This window comes from Periplaneta americana, chromosome 8, assembly GCF_040183065.1.
Source record: "Periplaneta americana isolate PAMFEO1 chromosome 8, P.americana_PAMFEO1_priV1, whole genome shotgun sequence".
NCBI lineage: Eukaryota > Metazoa > Arthropoda > Insecta > Blattodea > Blattidae > Periplaneta > Periplaneta americana.
This window is the reverse complement of record NC_091124.1, coordinates 155,635,847-155,652,758: the sequence shown is the minus strand read 5'-3', so window position 1 is coordinate 155,652,758 and position 16,912 is coordinate 155,635,847. Positions and strand designations below refer to the sequence as shown.

The following is a 16,912-nucleotide window of genomic DNA, read 5'->3' as shown; positions in this document are numbered from 1 at the left end:
GCATTAAGCGCTAGGTATGGATGGAAGAAGGATTATGTATATGAATAAACAGCCTGTTGGATTAAGAAAACAATGGTGTACAAACTACAAACGAAACGTGAAATTTTATGTCGTTATTTTTATCGAAAAAAATTGAAATCGAAAGAGGAGAATTGGGAGGAAAAAATTTAAAGGTACGCAAAACGCGTCTTTGGAAGGGGTTGGGGGCTGTTCGAAACTAAATATGTAAGCTCCAAGCCTGTTGGCCACTAGTCTCACTCCGGGTTACGCTGCTCCACTGAAGGAGCTCTAGAAAATTTTGAAGGGGAAAACCGAAAATGGACGTAACCTCTTAGGTACCACATACGCGAGGGGGACGGAAATGTGATCAAGTGATCACGGGACGGGGCGAGGAGGAGATGGCTGGTGTTTGTCGTTAGGATGGCAGGCAACGAGTTAGATACTATAGAGAGGCTAAAGACCTCTGATAAGCGCTCTCTGCGGAGGCCAACAGTACTATGGATCGTTCCCTAAAAAACATGGCGGTCTATCGGTCTATAGTACCGCCAGCCTCCGCAAGGAGTGCTTATCAAAGGTACACTGTAACGAGTTGGTACATGTATTATATTTTTCAGATACATCAATATTTAATTTAAACATTTCGCTATAAGTTTTGTAAAAAGCTGATTTATAAATGAAAAAGTAATAATTTAGACTTTAAAATTTCCAAAAATGTCTCATTCCCTCGGATTTAAATGAAATGTACCGTAAATCATAATATTCGTTGCTGGATAATTAAACCCTCTCAATACAGGTACCATTGCCGCAGAGAATTATAAGATAAGACGGACTGAGCATAAGCGAAGTATCTGTATTAATAAGTTTGTACCATCAATAGTATAGTATTTATTGTGTTTATAGGGCCTACTCCAATTTTCTTTTTATTAATGCGTAGGACTCTTTTTGTTACCAAAGAGGAAAGTTAGCATTTGCATCACACACAATTTGTCATTATTGTTCAAAATAATGTAAGAACAGTTTTATTCTGCAAAAGCCTCTGCTTAGTTGCGAGACACGTTTGAGATCAATGCTTGTTTCAAATTATATTAGACTACACGATGTCTCCATCACGCGACAATATTTGTTTCAAATTATATTAGAGTACATGATGTCTCCATCACGCGAAAAGAAGTGTACCTAGCAATGGCTCCTGTTGTTTCTGATAACAATGTTAATAGTAAGTATCTTATCGTTTCAATAAATGTGGTGAGTTATGATAATGAGTAACTTTCTATTAGTGTCATTCTTTAATTATTATGTTGCATGCTAAGAGATTATTTGTAGTTTTAATAATTTCAGTTTTCAAAAGTTCTCTGTGTTAATTCCAATTTCAAATGAATTTTTCTCAATAACTTAATTACTGGATATTTTTTTTTAAATTTCCGCCACTACCTTTCCTATATTTTACTACTATTAGTTACATACGTCGTCTCTCTTGATATCACCTGGTGAGCACTGAATTACATAATTTCATATTAGGTTAGATTAGCTGTAAGGTAATTAAATTTGTGACGAAGTCAAAAAATTATTTATTTCTTTTCTGCCGATTAAATTCATCGTCTTTAGGTGCTTTGCTTTGGTTGCATCGAGTATAGCTTGTCACTTAATATCTGAGCTATATTTAGTGAAACTAATAAAACATAGGCCTACAGCTGTTATAAAACGTAAAGTTTTGTGTGTATTTTACTTTTTACTTATTAACATAGTCTTAATATGTAACTCAATTCACAATAATACTAACTTCATCACAGTCATTTCCTACAACATCCGAGCCACGCCCCTTTGTTTTGACTAACCGAAACATGGCGGACCAATGTTCAATTGTCTTCAACTTTCTGAGGTCTTTGTCCTCTCTATAGTATCTAACTCGTTGATGGCAGGTGTTATCTTGCACATTGAAAGGGGCTTAGCCATGTCGCAGTGCAAGTGGAGTCGTGAAGACTCTGTCATCTGTTGTTCTTTGACAAGGCAAGTGAAGGCCGTCAGAAGAAGCTCCGTGAAATCTAAATCTGCAATTTGAGAAGTTCCCTGTCCTTTCAAATTGCGACTAATTGAGTGACCTAGTACATTTAATAGACAATTTATAGGTTCTGAACTAGGGCATACGTCATTTTATACGACTTCTTTCTGTTTTATATGTTCTACATTGTCGGTAAAACAAAAGTAGTAACACCAATTTTTATTTCTTAATATTGCAGTTGTGTTTTAAACGTTAATAACATAATAAAGATTTAAGAAGAAATATTTACATAAATTCCATAGTAGTACAACAATACTGTACTAAGTGAATGAAACACAACATTCATAAAGAAAGTGATATCCCAAAAAAAGAAATTGAATATGACATGGTAAGCTGGAATTGATATTGATGGTAACTTTAGTCTTGTAAAAGTAATCAATGAACTAATCAAAACAATGTTATAGTACAAAGCTAAGTTACCTAGGTATATGTTTTAACTGTAACTAATATTACATAACAAAACTCTTAACGCTTTAAGATTTTAAGGAGATATTGGTGCGCAACTTCCTATCATCAGAATGTTAAATTATTTTTTCAAAATCTGCTGAAGCTATATAGCTAACGTTTCTACAACACATGGGCACATATATGTTTTGTTTATGATGTAGCAGAAGTTGCTTTGTTAATTCATTTTCTTACAAACATTTTCCGTACAAGTATTTTCAAAATTTTTAATATGATAATAAATAAAAGTCAATATTACAGTTCTATGATCGTACAACTGTAATATTGACTTTTACTTACTTATTATCATATTGAATCAATGGTCACTGTAAGAATTTTGACCGTAGCATTTCTCAATATACTATCTACAGTAATACGTATTTACGATGTATTAGATTTACGAAAACATAGTTTCAGTACCTGTAAGGCTACTAAATAAACATATTTGAAAATTTCACTTTTCTGTAAAAAAGTTGAGAAAATATTCCTTTTGAATAAAAAGCAAACTTGTGAAAAATGAGCATTAAAGTTAAAACTTACATTTTTATAATATGCTTATGCTTCTCAAACAAATCTAAAAATTAACATGGATACAGTTTTAACAAGTTATCTTTCCTTTATCCATTAAATCAGTGCTGGTCATCCCTGTATATAGATCGACCAAGCGGCATATAAGTACCTCTTTCGTCTGTCTCTTTCCATTCAGGCTCTCCTGAGCTCTAAAGCGCGCGCATGCGCCTATGGGTATCAGTTGACTTGACTGTCATAGAACGTCGGTATATTCATTCTCCTATACAATATCATTATCTCGTCATTGGAACTCTACCCAGTGACATCAGGGATTGCCGGACTCTATGGAAATTCAAAATTAAGTTAGAAACGCACTTTTTGTCAAGCGAAATATAGGCCTATTATTAATAAGTTACTAGATATATCGATTACAACCCCTATACAGGGTGTAACAACTTTAATGTTTAGAATTTCTGGAACATGTTCCCTGACACATTCTACGTTGATTGAACCTAACATACATAGCCTATATCCGAAATTGAGAGGTTACAGAGATAACAGAGCTGGAAAAAATAGAACTTCTTGCAGCTCCAAGCATTATACCGTTTATATAAGGCCTATTTTATGGCATTACTAAGTAGAGATACATAAGAAACATTTGAAAAGTAGTGAATGAAGGAAATTTTATTTTTAAGAGAAATTAAATTAAAATTGTTTAGGTTGCTAAGGAAACGAAACAGATAACAGTTTAAAATAACAGTTGTGAGAAAAATAAACCGTATTGTGACTAGTCTTTTTATTGAGTTTTGACCATTACAACACGCCTTTTGTGTACACACATCAGGAATACGCCGACATAGTTCATGTGTATGGACTGTGTGATGGCAATGCAACAGCAGCTGTTTTGGCATATCAAGCACGGTTCCCAAATCGTAGGATTCCTAGTGCACAGGTATTTTCACGTGCCTATTGGCAAATTTCAAGAAGTACAGTGTTTGGAATCTTAAGGACATTTTTTTTCAACTTTGCACTGCTTCTTTCATACTCACAAGTAGTTGGTATTAAAATGTAATATGGTACTAATAAAAATAATGACATAGACATGTCACTTTCGGAAATTGGTGTTACTTCTTTCAGTATTCAGCGATAAAATTAAACTAAAAAATTTAACTTTGGGGTACAAATACTCCAAACCTATAGAACTTTGGATATAGGTATGTTAGGTTTAATCGACGTAGAACGTGTCAGGGAACATGTTCCAGAAATTCTAAACATTAAAGTTGTTACACCCTGTATAATTACTTATTATTACATTTCTTATTTACATTATTAATTGCCTTTCTCGTTTAGTTGTTTACATTAATAATATTAATATAGATCTTAAGCTTTGTTTAATAGTATACAAATTAAAATTTTTATATTTTTATATTATCTTTTTTTGTGTTACTATCATTGAAAATGTTCTTGTTTGGATGAATGAATGAATGAATGAATGCTGTATATATACGTCATAACATATCTGGTGGCGTGAAATAGAAGGCCCGATGGCTTTAACACCACAAGAAAAATAAATTTATAATAATAATAATAATAATAATAATAATAATAATAATAATTATTATTATTATTATTATTATTATCATTATTTTTATTTTTATTGTAGATTTAATAAGATTCCAATACCTCAGAAATCTCACCCGATGAATCATTTATATTTCTCATAGGAGCGGTTGCATGTTGTCATGACTAATTTTTATAAACTGCGTGGTCAATCATTACGCATCGTTGTGTCTATTCATTGTGATGTGCACAGCTATTATCCCTGATTACATAATATAGGCCTATATTGGATTGACCATTCCCATGTTATGAAATGGCAACATATAAAAGAGAACAATCACTAGGATCACAAATGTCGAAAATGAATTTTTTGGTAGCGACCGCTAGATGTAAGTACATTTACAATGACAGTAATACAATCTAGTACTCCATGCAATTCTATCATAATTATAACGTGACTTCTTTTGCAGTCGCTAGACGGCAGCAAAGTAAAATTGTTAAAAGTTGTCTTGAAAGTGTATTAGGCCGATCAATCTGTTATAATGTGATCATGGCTTTCAGGCTTCGTTTTTGTGAGTCTATAAACAACCTCCATTCATCTGAATCAAGCTGATGCAAAGAGGATCGACCAGTCCTTCCATATCGCAACAATGTCAAAACGAATCTTCCATCGTTATCTGTTTAATTAGCTGTCTCATTTACGAAATACAGATGAGGAATCCAATTCCTTAAACGTAAATTATAAAAGCTCTGCAAATTCACAGACTTTCACTGCTTTAGAGGTGTGGTTTAAATCTTACGATACATCATGTGAACGCCTATCACATTCATCTAAGCATAAGTATTAAAACTTATATAAAATATAAAATTGATTATATAAATATTTCTTTACCTCTCGTGACCAGTTTGATCTAATGTGGCGACCTGTTCCGGAGACACAGAGTGCCTTGAATCCAGAACCATTCCTGACAGCTTTTCCTCAAGATATTATCCAGTCTGGAAACTTTAGCCGTGTGCCATACTTGATAGGCACTAACGGCCAAGAAGGAGCTTTATTTCTTATTCGTAAGTACATACAAGAGAGAGAGAGAGAGAGAGAGAGAGAGGGAGAGAGAGAGAGAGGGATAATAAAATGAAATAAAAATCCCTTCTCCCTTGGAGAAGCACATGCGATGTCTAGATTGCTAATTGTTAATTTATTCTATTTTACTCTTCTTCATTACGTGGTCATGGTATGGCTATTCTTGACAAAATTAAAGAGACTCCTTTTATTGTATTGTTAGTCAATCGCCATTTATTTTACCTTGACGTAATTTATTTCTAACGATGTTTATTGATATGTTTTTATGAGGGTCTGAAGAAAAAAAACGCATAAGTGAGAAAAATTTGTAAGTGAAATGACATTTAGTAACATCTGAAATAGTATTTGAAGACTATATGGAGAGAATGAGTTGCCAATTTAGTAAAATTTTCACAAGACAAATATATAACTTCACAGTTAAGTCATATTTTAGTTAGTAATACAGTATTAAATTTATAACACATATTCTTGAAGAATTCAAGATTATTTGTAGAAAATCCAAGCTGCTTAGAGCCAAAGCTAGCTGATATATTACATTTCAAACTCCAGAAAATTATAGGCCTACCACATTGATTCACCTTGTTCTTCTAATGTGATCTTCCTTTAATAACATGTTGATTATTTCACAAACACTTCAGTTATTTTGAACTGCTTGCTCCAAAGGAATAAACCATGTCCTCAAATTGTGACAACTTGTAGGGATAGATGCGTGCTAGAGTTTATCACTAAATTCCCGACCCTGTAAGTACGCATTGCAGGATTTAAAACTTCTGACATGCACGTGCTTCACACCCGGAGAAGCGGGCTCACTTATTTGACTTCACACGGTGATGTCTGGACATAGAGAGAGTCAGCTTCTCTATTCAGCTACACACATCTCTCCCCGGTGCTGTCACTTAGTGGCAGTCGCAAGCGTTTCCTTTCCACTACTCCACGCAGTGCTGACTCCTGGAGTCAGACGCCTATTCCATATTGCAAAACCCATTGTTGGCGAGACATATGGCATTCCCACACCACGCCCCTGCGGACTAGGTTGCCTATGGGGTTAAGAAATCGACAAAGTGGACACGGTGGACAAGCCTGCTAGAATGGGTTGTCACTGCAACGTGAGGTTGTCTTTCTGGGAGAAAAAACAAAACAGAGTGCACTGGCACCGAAAGCAGTGATGTTGACTGCTCTGGAGGTATAGGTGGTTTGGGCACAGAAACTGGTGATGCTGGTGTTGCTGTAGTTGCTGCTGGTCTGAAACTTCGGACGACATGTAGGGGAGAGGGACGCAGGTTGGCTCAAAGTTTACATTTCATTTTTTTTCTGTAATTTGCATAGAATTTTTTGAAATCCTCAAAGATTGTCATTCTACGTGGTTCTTTGGCTAAGTGGAGAAATATTTGAATTTAGATTTCATCACGATTTAAATTTTAAATTTTTTTATTATTTCGAAACGTGTAGAAGACAGATTGACCCATAGTATGGGGTAAATTGGCTAAATGTTAAATAAGAGCAAACTGCATATTAGACTAGATTCTTTTTAAATTTAGAATGTATTTCTTTACACTGGCAAATGATTCAATATGATGAACGCACATAAATATATAACCATGGAGTTAAACACTCAGATAAAAGAACTGAATCCTAGATAATTCAGGTAGAAAAATTAATTTTGAACATGTAAATGACTATACAGAGTGTTTCAAAATTAAAGGGCATAATTTCAGGTATGTATTTCCCACATGTACACAATCAAAATAGTTTATTACAACATGTGTCCGGAAATGCTTTATTTCCGAGTTATGGCCTTCACAACATTGAAATTCACCGGAACGTTTTTCTTTCCGCAGGTCGTTGCCGTCAAAGGAGACATTAAGAGGGCACTCTGACAGTTCATTCCGAGGCGAAGGTTACATTCAGTGTTGTGTAGGCGTTAGACTGTGCGACATGTATTCAAATCAAGAGCTGGCAGAGATACACTTCATGTACGGTAAGGCGGACGGCAATGCTGCGCTGGCTCGTAGTTTGTACCAGGAGAGGTACCCACAGCGACAATGTCCAGATCGGAAGACATTTGTACGTCTCCATTACCGTCTGTGCGAGTATGGAACATTTAACTCTCCTGGTTTGGGAGGGGGACGACCAAGATCTACAACTCCAGAAGTACAGGAGGAGATTTTGGAGGCTGTGAACATGACTCCTTCTATTAGCACACTAAGGGTAGCGTTGCAAGTCAATGTTTCTCATACGACTGTCTGGAGACTGTTGAAAGAGTATCAATTGTATCCTTATCATTTGCAACGTGTACAGGCCCTGTCACCACCAGATTACCCTGCACGAGTTAAGTTCTGTCAGTGGTTCTTGCAGCAGTGCGATGTAAATCCGAACTTTCCTGCCTTTGTATTATTTACAGATGAAGCACAGTTCACACGAGATGGCATAACAAATTTCCACAATCAGCATTTATGGGCGTATGAAAACCCACGTGCAACTGTTCCATCTCATCACCAGGTGCGGTTCTCCCTCAACATGTGGGCCGGTATCATTGGTGATCGATTAGTTGGACCCCATGTACTTGTAAACAGACTTACGGGGCAGGCGTACACAAACTTCCTGGAAAACACCATACCTCATGTTTTAGAAGACACTCCACTGATCAATCGTCAGCACATTCACTTCTTGCATGATGGCGCTCCTGCACACTTCAGTCGTACGGCTCACCGGTACTTGGATCGAAGGTTTCCTGATCGATGGATAGGTAGAGGTGGCCCAATTGCTTGGCCTCCACGCTCACCTGATCTAAACCCTCTCGATTTCTACTTGTGGGGCCATTTAAAATCATTGGTTTATTCGTCTCCGGTGCCTGATTTGGAATCCCTTCGGAATCGAATTGTGGCATGTTGTAAGGACATACGCAATATTCCTGGAGCTTGGGATCGTGTTCGCAGGTAAATGAGACATCGATGTGCGGTCTGTATTCAAGCAGGAGGTGGACATTTTGAACATCTTCTGTAATGACAACGACCTGCGGAAAGAAAAACGTTCCGGTAAATTTCAATGTTGTGAAGGCCATAACTCGGAAATGAAGCATTTCCGGACACATGTTGTAATGAACTATTTTGATTGTCTACATGTGGGAAATACATACCTGAAATTATGCCTTTTGAAACACCCTGTATATCATATTGTCTTATTAAAAATATCTGAGAAGGAGTTTATGCATACAAAGTTTCTGTTTCCTTCTGTAAAATGTTTATGTGCCATAATTTACACTCCAGGCACTGTTCCCTGGTGCACATTCTGAGTAAGATTTAACACAATACAAGCAATATGTCTCTCTGTCTTCTTCGTTACTTTCCCTTCTCGAATTATTCTTTGTCTTTCGACTGAACTTAGGATTCCTTTTCTCACTACTAAAGTCTCCTCTTATATTTTTGTTGAACAAATTCATTATCCTTTTTTGATATCCTCTCAGCTAGTGCTTTCTTAACCGAAGCGTCAGTAAATATCGCAGTAGACAATTTTCCCCTTATGTCCCCATCCGTAGCTTACCTACAATACGGAGTGGGAGTCTGGAATTGGATATTAAAATCCTTGGCCCCTTGGTCACACTTCTGCTTTCTAACTTTACAGCACTGACAGCTCGTAGCATCATATTATCAGTAGAAGTAATTGCTCTGTCAGTTTTTTTTAAAGTCCTCATTTTCTCATTCACTGCAATGAACATTTATATAATATATATATATATATATATATATATATATATATATATATATATATATATATATATACAATCAATTAAATTGAACTTGTATGAGAACAAATTGTATGAATAAGTAAATTATCTATTGTATAATTTATAATCATTTAAAGTAACAGCGGGGCATGTTTAAAACCGTGCCAACCTGCCCCCTAACAACTGTGCCAACCTCCTTCTGGTGTAGTCATTTGATTTGGGTTAAAAATTACGAATTAGAGTAATGAATGATCGAAATTAAATTTACACGAAACACAGTCAATCAAATGTATTTAAAGTTCACGTAATATTATATATGTACCCTGTAAAAAAATAATCACGAGAGGGTGAAAATGTACTTATCTTGCTACAAAAGCAACTTTATGGCTTCCTTCTTCTACCGCTTGCCACAAAAGTCTTTCGTGGAGCATACTTTATAAAGGATGGATCATATTGTCTGCGTAGTGCTGCAATCTATCGCATAACTGCCGAAATAAAACTGGTGTGCCAACATGCCTCTGTGGCCAACCTGCCTCTATCTCCCCTACGTATGCTGGCTTCACCCGGTTGATGGACACCGTCACAGGTTTCTCCTAATCGACAAAATAAAAGGTTTTTGGTGCGGTTAAGCACCTTATGAGGTCCACTATATGGGAATTCCAAGGGACGACGAACCGCATCATGACGCAGGAAGACATTAGTGGCATCAGCAAGGGCGGCATGGAAAAATGTGGTTCTTGAAACATGATGTCCAGTTTGAATGGGCCATAAGACTGTGCATCTGCTCGCGGAGCTCTTTGACCATCTGTGAAGGATCTTCTGGACTGGAACTCACCAGGATTAAGCAGTGATTTCTCATAGATTGGAAGGCTGTTCAGATTCCCAGGAGAGCCATCGGCAATAATAGATCACATGATATGATTGCACAATGACTGCTGTCAATATGCGGTGAAGACATTCCACCAATCCATTTGCCTGAGGATTTTATGCGGACGTAGGACGCAAGGAGATGTTACATAAGCTGGTGAGGGCAGGGAAGAACTGGGATTTGTATAATTGCGTCCCCTAGTCAGTTGTGATCTGAATGGGACAACCAAAGCGAGCTATCCATCCCCACAGCAGTGTCCTCGCTACCGTTTCTGCAGTGATGTCCGGGATGGGGTATGTCTCGGGCCACCTGGTGAAGCAGTTGACTGCAGTGAGACAGTAACAGAATTCGTCAGAGACTGGAAGTGGTCTGATGATATCGACATGGACGTGGAGAAACCTGCCTTCTGGTAAGGCAATCTGGTCCAGCAGGGATACCGTGTGCCTAGAAAATTTGCATTGCTGACACGACAAACAGGTTTGTGCCCATTTGCAGTAGTCTTTTCTTATAGGACGCCACATATACCACTGGGTGAGGAGTTTCACAGAAGCATTGGCTCCCGGGTGAGAGAGATTGTGTAGGGACAGGACGCAAGTGAGGGGGAACATATGGATGTGGGCGTCTTGTGGAGGTGTTCCGTGACGACAGTACACTAGGAGATTGAAGACTGATAGAAAGTCGACTCCAGTGATGGATAGCTGCATATCTGTCACCACAAACTTCCATGTGAAATCCTGTAGTAGCTGCAGGTTCAGAACTGGAGTTACCCAACCATATGTGGGGATGGTAGACACGTTGTTTGCGAAAAAGTCGTAGTTCACGCGAGTGCGATGTCCTGACAAAATGTTACATAGGAACACTCAGAGATCTGATCCCGTGTGTATTAGGAATTTCTACTTTGTCCTCTGATCCACTATAAACAGGCGGCCGGAGTTTGTAGAGCAGTCGTTGGCCGCCATTAACAGCTGCTGTTTTTTGTTTATCGACGTCTGGAAGCTGCACGGTTGTGTACATTTTGTCTGCCAGGAGGGAAAGTGCGTTCAGATTTATTTCGGACTGTTCGGCCAGGACGTTTTGTAAATGCACTGGCAGGCGACTGGAACATATAGTCCGCAGAAAATCGTCCAGGACATCGGGGACCAAAGTCTTGAGGTGGCGGAGAAAATTAGAAGGTCCCCTATCTCTTCGTGAGTGAGCAGCTGCCTCACATGCTACTCCTTGGACGATGAGAGGTAGCGGATGAGCCCATTCTTCAGCCTCTCGTGTAACTGGTCCCGGTGCTGTAATGACGTCCTCTACTTCTGCAGCGAACGGGATGTCCAACTGAGGCATATGTTTGAACGCCTCTGCTTGCGCAAACCACAGTGGTGAGCGATCGGGCCAGAATGGCGGCACGAGGTAAAACGACGCGCTCGAGGTAGTATCAGCCTCCGGCTGAAACATCGTTGCAGTATTAGAAGATCGCGTGTCATAGACACCGCCGTGTGAAGTCATATAGGTGAACACGTCTCTCAGGGTATGTAGCACGTGCGAGTAAGAAGGTCGTCTCCCGTAACGCGTACTTACAGGTGTAGAAAACCTAAGTGATAAATTCTAGCACTCATTTATTCCTACAACATCATGGCTTGTTACGAAATGTTTCAATGCTTCTAAAGTAGGAACAGCGTCATTAAGGGTCGCATTCATAGATGAAACTTTGGACCAAATTGTTAACCGTTCTTACAGCTTTACATAAGAATAATAATTATTCGAGGGCTTAGTGTGAAACTAAGGTAAGTACAAAAATTGACATTTTTTATTTCTTTACACCAATAGATAATAATTTTGTTCTTCTACTTGGTCACAAAAATCGTAACTCAATTGCGAACAGTCTTGAATATAACATAATTCGTAACTACAAATCATGATGGTTTAGTTCATCTGAAATAGTATTGCCTGTTAAGAATTTTCTTGTGAATTAAACATTGATTGTAGTTACATTAAGTTCACATTAAGCCCTCAAATTGTTTCATTATAAAATAATTTTATTCTGAAGATAAGGAAGATAAAAAGATCCATCAATGACAGACTATGAAAGAGACATATTATCGTGCTGACAGTTGGTAGAGTTATTCCCTGCATCTCTGTAGAAACTACTTAAAATTATCTGAAATCAATATGCAGAGAACATTATTATGACGACCGCAGGATTATAAATTAACTGCCTATCCAACTGTATAATCTATACTTTATAGAATTAAATAGTCAAAATCAATATTAAGCCATCAATCCTTACCTCAATCGAGATGAAATAAGAAGTTGTATTATTGGTAGAACAGATAATCCTCTTTGATTATTATTCATCAATGAATGTTGAAACATAACGCGGATATCTAATACGGTCTCTTTATCAAATATGTATCTTGATTTGAATTAACTATCTGTATCTAATAATACGCTAAAGAACATGAGCAGCTTTAATAATCTCCTGGATGTCCTCAATATTCTCGGTAAATTGAACAATTTCCCAAATATCAGCCATTTCCTAGTCCACGAACGAAAGTCAAAGTCAAAGTCTAAATTTTCGGCAACTTCGAAGTAAAGTCACGATTGAAGTTTACTTTCGTCAAAGTGTCGACTGTGAATACGAAAATGGTGACTTTGTACTTTCCAAAGTCAACTTTGGTCCAAAGTCTCGTCTATGAATACGACCCTAAAGGATTTAAGATCGTTGGAGGCAAACATGTGCAGCTTCGAATTTCCACCGATTTCAAAGTGGACCGCATCTTAACAGTGAACACGTGCTTCATTCTCGCATTCTTAAATTTTCACGGAAATCTAATTTAGAGCAAAATTGATTTAGAACATATAAGTGACGTTTCTTATCTTCTAGGGTTTAAAATACGATTGTATAAGTGTAAAAAAGGTATAGGTAAACGAACAACTTCTAACCAAAATAAATTAACATGGAAAGTGTAGGATTTTGCCGGGACCTCAGAAAAAAACGTATAATTGTGAAATCGGGTACCCATATAATTTTTGAAACGTAAAAAGAAGTTTTACTGTATCATGTAGGCTATCATCAATTCTTGCCGACACTAATGCAGAACAAGTCAAACCTAAATTGCTGGCATTCTTACAGAGGCACAAGGTTGCTTTCGATAGACTTTTGGGCTTTCTTTATTGGTTGTTTTCCGTATAGGACAGATGTGTGAGTTTTTCATTTTAATTGGTTATACTTACTCGGCGACACAATTCTGCCGACACATTGCATTTTAAATCTACCCTGAACTGTATTGAGAAAGACGTATTTTTACCTTACTTAGATATATGGTACAACAACGATTTTCCTCACTGAATCATGTCGTGTGAGTTGTCTATAGTGAGGATCACGTAAGAGTAATTCCTAAAAGGCTAATTTGACCGTCTCTTCAGTGTTGCCAACTAATATCAGATATCACCAGAGACAGTAAAATCACAATTCTACGTACTAAAAATATTATTAATACTATTATAGTATTAACAATAACAATGTCTTGCTTATTTACCACATCTCATCTCTCTTTATCGTCCATGCATCCCTCACTTCAGTGAGAGTTATAATATGCCTATGCATGCATGGGAGGGAAAGGGTCTTTTTCTCGGAGCTCGGGGAAGTTGTTTTAAATATACCTACTAACAATAGGGATGTTTTGCGAAGTTTTACCGTTAGATGGCAGGGGCGTTCCATGCGGCATCACATGTTGTAGGACTATAATTAGCCTATGTCATATGCTACAGTTCATTACGTTCTCCCGCTTGTTGGTTTTCTGTGCGTGTCAAAATTATATTTATATTATTTTGTGTAATCTAGTATACTTTAATTTCATTCAGTATTTACTTACCTCATAATTTAATTTAATTAACAATAAATAATAGTATGCATTTGTATAATACTGAACGATTCCTCTTAAGAGATGGATGGGGAAATCTGAAGTTTGCAGAATATACTGTGGATACAAGTAAATTGAATGTTTATGAACCTAAACGAGAACTTTGAGAACGAAGTGCACGGGGGGGGGGGAAAAAAAAGTGAATATCGCCTCTTTAATCATTAATATTGTAAGTCCGTACGCGAAAAATAGAATATGCAGCCACCAATATATAATATATATGGAAGGGACTATCGGGTTTGAATTCCTCGTATTTTTTCTCTAGTTCCAGAAAGGTCAAATGCAATTTCTAATAAGATGATAAAATATGATCGAAGTAGTATCACAATTATTTGTAGGTTTTGTAGGTTACGGACATGCAGTTTTGAATATGTTGGATAATTTTGAAAATTTGAAATTAAATATGATTTTTAGTAATCAGTCTACATTAAAGACATTATTCACGAAATGGATTTTTGGAGCCAAGGTTCCCTTACTTATAGACTATATTATTTATAGGTTTATGTATTTTTTCACTACGGAACGTACTGGATAATAATCATCCCAGTTAATCGACAGTTTACTGTAGACGATACGTCTCGTTTTAAAATGCAGATGTAAATTCGCTGACTTCTACAGGTACTGAATATAATCTAAGCTAATATAGCTTGCTGTCGAGGTTCCATATGTTTTATTACAATTTTTCTTTGCTTTCTTACAAAATGAAACCGTAACCAGTAATCCCTTACTTGGAGTAGTTCTTTTTGTTTAATAGCTTGCACTTTCGAGGCGCAATTTAATTAGTTATATTTCTTAAGGTTGAAATCAAATATTCAGAATCTTTCGGGACCTGATTGAAGGCGAAAAGCTTTCCCTGGTTTTTACATAAAGGAACACAACAACAATATTTCACTTTTAGTTGTTTTTAAGAGTATTTAATATACTAATCCACTACGTAAATCCTCACTGTTTATATACTGGAAAACAAATGCGCACGCAAAGCGCATCCCTCAAAGTACACGCGCGCTATCTGTTGGTGCTAGTTCAGGATATCCCTATTATTTGAAATCTCTAGGTATACTGCAGCATGATATAGAAAGTATCTATACTAATAATAAATCTGTAGCCGAAATTTTTCTGGTAATTTTAGATTTTCCAAAAATAATTGGTCCTAACATATATAATTAACCACCCTGAAACCGAAAATCGCTTTTTTGAAATTTCTGTTTGTATGTCTGTCTGTCTGTATGTTTGTTACCTTTTCACGCGATAATGGCTGAACCGATTTCGATGAAAATTGGAATATAAATTAAGTTCGTTGTAACTTAGATTATAGGCTATATGGCATTCAAAATACGTTATTTAAAAGGGGGGTTATAAGGAGGCCTGAATTAAATAAATCGAAATATCTCGCTTATTATTGATTTTTGTTAAATATGTTACATAACAAAAAATTTCTTTACAAATGGTTTCTGATAAGTTTTATTCTCTGAAACATTTTGATAGGACTGATATTTAATGAGATAAATGAGTTTTAAAATTAAAATAACTGTCATGTAAGGCGGTGTATTGAAATAAAAAACAAATGACTTCGTCTATAAAGGGCCTTGGACACAACAATCGAAAGCTATGAAAGATAGCCTACAGACAATGTTTCTGTGTTTGTATGAAGTAATATCGGAAGCTAAATTAACCGATTTGTATAATTAATTATTATTTCATCATTGGAAAGTGTAGTTTCTCTGGATGGACATAATGCTATAATGTTATTACAGTAACTTGTGAGTGAATTGAGGACAGGTAAGATTAAAATAGCTTCTTATGCACAGAAAACTTGATAGGTTATTCTGTATATTCATTTCCTGTATTTCTTATAATAATGTATATGAACATATTCATTTTTATCTCAGAGAATTAACGAACAACGAGAGTGTATTGATTTAGCATGCAGTAATAGTACGTTAGCTTAGCAATCCATTATTTTATAATTCAAATTTTAACTATGCTCAATTGAATCGTGTTAAAATACATAAAATACATGTGCAATAAATGCAATGCAAAAAAAAATTGGGTAATCAGCCAAGCAGATTATGTTGCGCTGTTGTAAAATTTGTTCCTCCTGAGATTCAAGAGCTCCCACAACAAATTAAAAACTTTCTAATTCGAGTACATCCGTTATCAACACACTTTTTCATAATATAATATAATATAAACATAATAATAAATCTGTAGCCAAAATTTTTCTGCTAATTTTCGCTTTTCCAAAAATAATTGGTAATAACAATCAAGAAACATGTTAAAGGAATTGTCATTGCACCAAATGAGTGGTCTCTGGATCAAAATGATCGCATTTTAATATTTTAAATACAATTTAAATTAAGTAACATATTAAACGATTTATCCTTCTATCAAACACGAATGTTCCCTGGATCAAATGTCCTACTTTAATTATGTAATTACTTTATATTTATTTCTAACGGGTGCAGCGGAGCGCACGGGTACGGCTAGTATGTTTACAAATTCTTAAGGACTCTATACTTATACTAAATACTCATTTTTATTCTACATATTAATGTGATTGTGTCAAAATTTTGTAGCAATTTTTATAGTTAGTAATACTAGTTTCCAAATTAGTACAGGTTTTCATGTTAATTAAATTAAATTCTTGCATGTTTGTAATCTAAATCTGAATGGTCACCTGGTCTGTCAGGCAGATGTCTTCCTTTCTTTGCGAGCTATTATTATTATTATTATTGGGAGGTGTTTTCTAAATGGT

At 36.2% G+C, this 16,912-nt stretch overlaps 1 protein-coding gene across 1 annotated transcript in view; it reads left to right on the top strand.

The window, feature by feature from the left end:
- LOC138705173 (juvenile hormone esterase-like) overlaps positions 1-16,912 on the top strand; it is a 75,923-nt gene that overhangs the window by 39,815 nt on the left and 19,196 nt on the right. Inside the window, exon 7 of the mRNA XM_069833878.1 lies at positions 5,479-5,638. Within this exon, the coding sequence (XP_069689979.1) occupies positions 5,479-5,638 (160 nt within the window). The remainder of the gene's footprint in view (positions 1-5,478; positions 5,639-16,912) is intronic.